The sequence below is a fragment of the Branchiostoma belcheri genome, unplaced genomic scaffold, assembly GCF_001625305.1.
Source record: "Branchiostoma belcheri isolate BF01 breed outbred unplaced genomic scaffold, Haploidv18h27 scaffold138, whole genome shotgun sequence".
NCBI lineage: Eukaryota > Metazoa > Chordata > Leptocardii > Amphioxiformes > Branchiostomatidae > Branchiostoma > Branchiostoma belcheri.
In genome coordinates, this window is record NW_017802802.1 from 124,949 (window position 1) to 133,924 (window position 8,976).

The 8,976-nt window shown below is 43.6% G+C and overlaps 1 protein-coding gene across 2 annotated transcripts in view; it reads left to right on the plus strand.

Moving 5' to 3' along the window:
• LOC109464434 (galactosylceramide sulfotransferase-like) overlaps positions 1–8,976 on the plus strand; it is a 30,114-nt gene that overhangs the window by 9,063 nt on the left and 12,075 nt on the right. Inside the window, exons 1-2 of one of the 2 annotated variants that reach the window (XM_019761419.1) lie at positions 1,123–1,235; positions 1,444–1,553. In XM_019761419.1, the coding sequence (XP_019616978.1) occupies positions 1,462–1,553 (92 nt within the window). In that variant the 5' untranslated portion in view covers positions 1,123–1,235; positions 1,444–1,461. Of the gene's footprint in view, positions 1–1,122; positions 1,236–1,443; positions 1,554–8,976 lie in introns of those variants that run through there. The other variant, XM_019761418.1, reaches the window with a different exon arrangement.

An 8,976-nucleotide genomic window follows, 5' to 3' on the forward strand; every position in this document is an offset into this window, starting at 1 on the left:
CAGCTATCTCATTCATTTCCCAGAAGAATTCATGTTCTCTCGACTTGATTTTTCTTCTCGAGAATGGATTGACAGATGTTATTTAATTCAAGTTTCTAAAAAAAAACAGCAGTTGACTAGTAATAAGTAAATCAGAGGTGAACAACTTTACCACAAAATTCCAAATCTTATGGAATAAACCTCACAAACCAAAACTGCATTATTCTCCTCCTAGGCCTACAACGATAAGGAACTCTCCATTCAATATCGATATCATATATGTATGTAACACTTAATGTGTTTCTGTTACATTTCTCAGGGTCCCCCTTAGTATAGTTCTTCTTTTCTCAAAGAATCATCTGAAAAGCGCCAATCTTGTCACAGCAGAGAATACTTTTCTCCTGTATAACACTAGATCGATGTGAACACTCTCCATCTCCACATCAGGCTGTCTAAACCCCCTCTCTTGACGTGGCCGAGCCGACCCGTGTAGAGTAGACACTTTGATGATACACCCCTGCACGGTAAACCTGTCATGACACCTTGTTTTTCTTCCCGCCATCAGAGCGCCGTTCTAATGGTGTTCTGTCTCCGCCCCCCCCCCCTCGGCTGACGTATAACCCCACAATATGTCAGCCTGTCATCTTACACACAAAAAAACTTTCACACGAAAAGTTGGATTTGTTGTTGTCTTTGCACACAATACCAGGCTTTACAATGGAAGTACGGTATTTACGCTAATGCAACCCTTGTAATATCCAGAATCAACGTACTTGACGTTTATTTACTACTATTGTAAAGTGCAGTACTAGTATACTGTTTATAAAGTAAACATTGCCCGAATTATTATTATTATTTATTACAATTAGTAAATCCAAGTTTTTCTGCAATGTAAAGGAATCTTAAACTGCTGCTGAGCATACTTTTTTACTCCCCTGCCGCGACGCAAGTATGGGTTTTTCGTGACCCCCAGACAATCAGTGGTCGCCACCTTCGCGCAATTTCCCGTCGCCATGGCAACGTCTTCCGCGGAATGCCAGGAGGAGGCACCGCGGCAGAACGTAAGGAAGCGTAATTTGCCCGCCGAGGAGAGAGCGTGAGGTCGCGGCGTCTCTCTCTCTCTCTAGCGCTGCAGCCTCCAAGCTATTATGAGAAGGCTTTCTGTTGAGACGGTCCGCGGGCGCGCGGCGCTCTAGATCTAGTGTTCCCCCACCTGTGATCCGCCCGTGGGAGGATTTTCTTCCCAGCGTGAACAGGTGAGGTGTCTAACCTGACGTGTGACGTGTACCTGTGCGCCAGGTAACGCCTGTTGATTGACGCCGCGGTCTTCCCTCCTTAAGACCGGCGGCTTCGGGCGTAATGCTGCATGATGCACGATGTAAATAAATGATAACCTCTTCACTCACTACTATTGAACCAGTACATTGATTTAGGAGTGAATATTCTATTACTGTTTCCTGGCAGTGGTCGCGGAGAGCTACCATGGCGAGCACCAGGCAGAGAGCCGTCTGCGGGTTCGCGCTGCTGCTGGTGGGGATTCTCAGCCTGCTCGCCTCCGTGCGGTACCGAGAAAGGTACGCTCTTCTCGTAACTCGTTATACCGATAGGCTATATCGCAGTAGGCACTGATTCTGTTAACACGATCATTTGCCACGACATCATTTCACCCTTTCTAGTCAAATGATCGCTTGTAATTCAACAGTGTGGTTGGGATCGGTCAACAAAAGGTAAGTTGTCGCGTCCATACAATACTGGAAAAGGTACGGCCTTCTCCCAACTCGTGCAGGGATGTTACCGTAGTACCGTCGGCACTGATTCTGTTAACAAGATTTATCATGACATGATCTCACCCTTTCTAGCCAAACGTTCGCTTGTAAATCGTTAGTGAAGTTGTGATCGTATCGAGGGTCAGAAGGTAAGTTTTCGCGTCCATGCGATAGTGGGAAAGGTGCGGTCTTCTGCCATCTCGTACAACGTTATCTAGACGACTACAGTAGCCACTGATGCTGCCGATACAATTTATCATAATACGATCACCCTTTCTAGCCGCTTGTAATCGGCAGTGTACATATACTCGTACATGTAGGTGTGATCGTATCGAGGGTCAAACATCACTGTACGTTTTCCCGGCCATACACTATTGGGAAGGGTACGGTCTTATCTCAAGTAGTACAACTGCAGTACAGTAGACACCGATTCTGTTAACGCGATTTATATCACAACACGATCTCACCTTTCTAGCCAAAACGCTTGCTAGTAACCGTCAGTGTAGTTGTGATCGTATCGAGGGTTGAATCGAGGGTTGAGTCGAGAGGTTTCTCCATGCGTGAAGGACAATCTAAGTGGTTCTTAATGTTTATACGCACTTCTGGCTAAGCCAGCTCACCACGAGGCATTTATCCATCATTCTTCTTCCTCCAGGAGGGGGATACATGTATCTTCTTTAGTATGCCCTACCATGAACAGGAAGAGAAGTATTCCAAGTCATGTATATCTTCTGTGCCTATGTAAGAGTCTGCCAAGTAATTGCCAATATCCTGCACCGTTCCAGTTGTCTGGGTCTGGGTCGTATTTATTCCGCGGTGACTGAAGATTCATCGTCACTAATAACAGATGAAAGTTTCTCCTTGTACTTGTAGTCAATCGACAGTCAATTTTGTCTGGCGGAATTTCAAGATGTAAGTCGGCCTTTGAATGTACTAGTATGTCCTAGCTTTCTAATGTACTTGCTTTCAATCTTTGGGCTTGAGCGGGTGAAAAATACGTGACAAAAAAGTTCCTGTCTTTTTTTTATTCCATCACTATGGAACAGGAGATATGCGCCTCTGTATAGACACACATGGACAAATTCTATAGGTTGCAAAGGGTTGCCCTTGACCCAGTCCGAAGCTTTAGTCACAAACGAACACTACATATTCCCACCCTTCTCTTTACATCGACCACAGCGAAACGCAAAGGACGTTCATTCCAACAAACCGTCACGACGTCCGTTCTTGAATGTCTCAGAACAGGTGAACAGGTTTCCCGCCGTCTCATCAATTCGCCTGGGCAACCCGCGGAAATCAATGTACGACGGACCGTAATGTTTCGTTCTGTTGGCGGCATCGCTGCGGAATCGATGGACCCCATTGACCCGGCAAAAACGTTAATTGGTCTGAAAAATGGCGTGAACGTTCCCTCACGGCTCGTGCCGTGTGTGATGAACACGCCGCTAGCCTACTGAGCAGGCCGTACGGGTGGTCGCTGAATTTACGTTACGTTTTTTACGTTACGATCTTTTTCCTAGTCTCCAAGCAGCTGGGCTAGAAACTCGTAGCTATTTCTTGTTGACACCCAAATACTTAGTAAAATCATGGAGGTAAAAATATGATTTTTCTACCTCCATGGTAAAATTGCTCCGTGCCAGATAAAAGAAAACGGTGAAACGTTGTAACATTTTTTAAGTTTAATCTCAGCAACTGCCTAAAAATGGAAATGTTTGTTTTATTAGGATCTCCATTAGTGTTACATAACTTTCACGTTATTCTTCCTGGAGCCCGCATGGGTGATGATGTACATGTAAATCACAGTGTGGCTAATAGAATCACCAACTTCCAGATAACAGTATTTGGACTATGCATCGCACACCAGGACATGCCTTTTTTAAAAGGTGTGATGGGTTCTTTAACGTGCGCGAGGCGTGGCTCTCTCCAAACACTAGACCTCCATTTAACGCCCTATCCGAAGGATGTCCCCAACCAAAGTTAGGTACTCATTTTCACCCGAGTGAGGGAAGTGCCTTTCCCCAGGACACAACATCGGGGCATGTTGTTCGATTCTAGGTCAACCATTACGCCACACCATCCCACGCCATTATTATTTTCTTATTGTTTGTTCTAATTAAATATAGCTCCGGTATCCTACAACTGAGTGGACAGCAGGAGGTATCAGAATACAGTAGCAACCAGGGAAACGTTGTAACATTCTTCAATTTCTTCTCAGCAACCGGCTTAAACATTATTGTTTCTTATTGTTTGTTTTAATTAGATACAGCTCTTGTTTCTACCATGTGAAAAACATGAGGCGACGTGAGATGCAATAGGAAATAGAAAATACTTAATCAGAAAAATGTCTGTGGCGGAGACATCTCTGCAGTCTACTGCCGTGCCTCACGCGATAGATGCCTCTTCAATTTTATATTGTTTTTCGGGGTTAGTCTGGTGTGTCCGCCCACTCGCCTTCTGATAGCTTCCCGGGTGTCCGGTCCGCTGCGTCCGGCTGAAAGCCTGTGGCGGTACAGTCTATCATCTCCGATGTCCATATATGTCTGGTACGCAACGGGCCGACTTCAAATACATCTTACGGTGGTTAGGGTGCCATCAAAACGTCTGGGAGAACCACTCTTTTATTATGATGAATTACTGCAGAATCAGATCCAAGGGCTAGTTGTAAATATATGGTAATGGATATTGTCTGATGGTATGTGCTGTATTCTTAGAAACAATGCGCTACTCTAGTCGTTTTATTTTACTTTTTTTGGTTGGCCTTACTTTCATCAGAATGACCCATTTTTTCGAAAACTTTTTTCCCTCTACGAACCCTTTAACTGATTACCTGTAGAATGATACCAGGCTTATTCACTTCCGTTAATTTCATTCCCTTGTCCCAGTTTTCCTGACCAGTTTTCGCCATTAAATTACGGTAATCCAACTGCAACCATGCTTAGAGCAACGTGACTGAGCGGACTGGCAGCCAGCAAGACATACACTTGTTTGGAAAATAAATCTATCCTGGTAAAACTGCTGGAAATCTAATTTAAAACAGGAATGTCAACAAAAGAAATGATTAGAATTTTAATTAAAAACTTTACCGTTACAGAATCCTAACTCAATAGAGAGATGCCAATAAAAGAAATAATTACAATTTTGATTGAAGAAATTTAAGAAGAATTTCCATTAACAATATAGATATACGTATCTTTAGCAATAGGTTTTATACGTCTAAATTGGATTTCTAAATATATGAATTAAACGCTTACACCGTATATGTAAACATTTCCAGTTTCCTGCGATATCATTTCATAGTTTCTGCACGTAAAGCCGCTCGCTCACACCGCGTAACGGCCTTGGCAGCACAGCAACAATACGAAATTGCTGCCATCAGATTCGCCGCTTCGTCGATCGACAAGACTCGAAGCGGCCAGGTTTAATAAAACTCGCCTTGACTGATCGCGCTTTCAACGGAGTAACCTCCCTAACCTCATGCAGTGTCCGAGCGGCTGCCGTCTGCACAAAGGAGTTATGACGGATGGCAGTAGCGGGGCTCCTCCGTCACAACCCACAGCTTGCGCGGACGTCCTCCTGTTGCCGGGGCCATCCAATCACCTTGAAAGCACTCTGGGAAAACCGTTAGTTTTACCTCTGAGGATCCTGCAGCCGAATTTCGTCACAAAGGGAGTTTTCTGAAAGGTTATAAAGCAAGTTATCTGTGAATTACTGGCAGGCAGTGAGGAAGGGTTGTATTTCACGACTTAAAAAAATCACGTAATTAGCGAGATAGCAGATAGTCATGCTCTACTTGTATCTGATTGTTGGTGTGTTATGTTACTGTCTAAGTTTCACAAAGAAGTCGGTTTCGAAATCAATAATGCAAGGTTAGTTTTCATTCTTTCATTCCTTCATTTGTTCATCAATACAGGCATCGATCGCTGCTCCTAGCAGAACTTTTTTCTTCGTGTTTTTATGAATCAATCTCGTCTGCCCTGCTGACAACCGAAAACCCCGTTTCACAAGCCGATCATTAGCCGGGGGTTATTTAAACGCAAACGCCGATGGTTTTCCATCGATGGGCCGCGCACAAAACGCTTTACGGCCCTTGAAAACGGTTGATGTTAGCATAAAACTAGCGGTAAAGCACTTTAGGACGACAAGACACACACACACACATGAAATACTGGCGATGTGACGCGAATGAAAAGGCCGCCCTCTCTCCCTGATGGCGCTGCAGATAAGGTAAATTGGAATCCCAGCCGTACACCCCCTGTAATTACAGAGTAAATTGCCGGCAACGTCCAAGAACGGGCCGTTTGACACGCGGCTTATTTGTTTTAGAGTCGAGCCCGCTAGTCTGATAGGCGAGGAATATCAATCTGAATCAAACGTCTCTTCTCCGGTGAATCATTCTTACAGAGCAGCCGGCGCCGCGGCAGCAGTTCCGCAGATTGACGGTTGACTATGTAGATAGATAAGAGTCTGTTTTACACGATGTTCTTCGTTCGTATCACAACTTTGGACTCTCCTGAGGCCCTGTATCTCACATGGAACGTCAGTGGCATTGACTAGTAAAATTAGTCATTTTTCATTCTGTACATTTGCCATCCGCAGTTCGACAGTTGAGTATTTGTAGATGATGAAGAGTTTTACACAATGTTCGTCATTCGTATCACAACGTGGGATTCTATTCAGGCCCTATATCTCACATGGAATCGAACGTTAACGGCATTTGACTTTAATAAAATTGGTGATTTTTGATTCTGTACATATGCCAAAACTGTCTTCATACTTCAGATCAGCAGTTTGACGTTGTTATCTCATCGTGGGACTGCAAACAGGCCATGTATCTCACATTTCACTCAAAACGACATTTGAATGAAAGATTTCAAATATTTCACTGTTATAAGTTATAGTATAACGTTATGCCGAAAGTGTCTTTTCAAACGTGCAGTTTGACGGCTGATCATCGGAGCTGTCGTAGAGCAGAGTGTGTGCATGTTCTTCGTGCCTCTGCGTGAACGGTATAACTTCAATATCCAAGTTAGATCAAAACTTTATAGGCAGACCCTAAAACTCATCTGCAGCGGCAACAATAATAATGGTAGAAGTGTCAATCCTTTCACAAATGTGTCAAACCTATCTTCAAATAAATATTTAGATCTTGACCATTCAATGTGTGTACAGAGATAAGAGTTTTTACACAATTTTAAACGTTCTTATAATTATCTCCGTGCTTTGAACTAAAAATTAGTTCAACAAAGATCCCCTATTAAAAGACTGTCCAAAGGTAAGGTTCTGTAACTTGAAAAAAACGATTTTCCTTCAAGAAGGTCTCCTCAATTGTCTAAGACACAGATCGCCCACCTGTGTCAAAATTGTTACATGAAAGATTGAGATTTTGATTGCCTTTTCTGGAGGAGATTAAACCGCCGCGTGCCTGTTGACTAATTCATGACTTACCCCTCTCGTGCGAACCTACTAACCTCCTGCTGATTTGATTGTCTGGGCCGTTTGCTTTGCAAATAAGAACGTTTCTACGACGCAGTCTTGTAATGTACAATGTCGCATATATTCTCACTTTGTTTGTAATGTAACCAAGGTTGTTTGTGACTTATAAAACAACCTGAAAGATAAACAGCTACCCGTTTCGTTTGGACCCCAGGTGTGACGAAGGTAATATACACTAACCATAAACCATAGCTTCAAAACAAGGATCCCCATGCATTAAGTACACAGTAGGCAGGCACGTTAGAGCGTCCTGAGGAAGAACGTATACCCTTGGACCGTGCAAACACCAACTTTTCCCCAAAAGGCTTGTATTGCATAATGTATTTACTATTGAATATGTTGTATATAAGACCATCATCAGTCAGCTGCTGTGGACGGACTGAAAAAAATGGTATAGGGTTAATATTTCATCAGAGGGCTTGGACGGTGGGTGGAGTGCAGATTTATCTGTTGAAAATGGTAATATGGCCAACTGACTCCTCTAGAAGATCATTCCACCCATTTCGCCAAATTTTAATATGTTTTCAGGACCCCACGGAGTCTGTTGGAGGCTATGCCCCTCCCCGTGTCCCTGGGTGGTAAAAAGATTCCGGCAGATTGAAGTGTTATTGATCCGAGAATGTCCGTGGCAGGGTTACATCGCTTTATTAGACGGCGGAAAGACCCGGAAATCGATGGACGCCAACATCTCGGCTCGGGTCGTGTCCAATTTAATCACGCCACGGATGAAGGAGGAACTGCCATGGCGGGAAAAAGGCGTGACATGACAGTAAAATCTACATCTCCAAGTAGATGTTGGGGGGGAGAAAAATTCATCTCGTGATTTCTGCCAATTTTATGTCAAAAATTCTGAGTCATAAACAAAATGGAGGAGGTTAAGATTGTTACAGCGTGACACGACATCTCCAAGTAGATGTTCGGAGGGGAATAGCGTCGTTACCTCCCCTTGTACCAGTTTTGTTACCTAATTTCGCAGAGTTCCGAGCCAGAAACAAATGGAGACTGTTACGGAGTGACATGACAGTAAAATCTAAATTTCCGCAAAGTCGCAGACGGAGAGTAATGACAAATCACATATTTTTAACGTTCGTGATATTTTCTGAATCCATTAGCCTAACTTACTTTGAAAAGTCACAGTCTTTGAAGACGACGTTTCGTCTAGAATCGGACTGATTGGCTTCTACATCCTAATAACATATCAAGACGACTGCGGAAATGTCGGCTGAGTCTTGATTAACGTTTAGCTACGCCCTGGCGACGCCAGCGTTTTAGACGTGACTTTGAACTTGCAACGTCACTAGAATTTGTCAGTCTGTGGTTCAATACTCGATTGCAGAACCTCTGCGGGAGTTATTTGTCATGCTGTACTGAAGGATGGCTGTAGAAAGTGCACTGGTCAGCTCAACCTCTCAATATTCCTCTAACTCTATGGGGAAGGGGGCCATTGTCAGCGTCAGTAACTATGTAATAGCACTAATAACCTTCAAGTATATGCACAGCTGTCACTGTTTTTCTATAGCATATCTAGTGCTACTCTCCAAGCAGAGGGGTAGGTTTCGGCTTTTGTATGTATTTATCGGGCTTTTTTTTTTACTGACATTTTTTACGCCAGCAAAACGTCTGGTGGCAAATGGTAACATTTTGGCAAATAGTTACTGCCCGGCCAATTTGATACCGATGTCTTTGCAGCCACTAAAAGAATCAATCTGCCTGGAGATTGATCTAGTGCGCTTTTCCT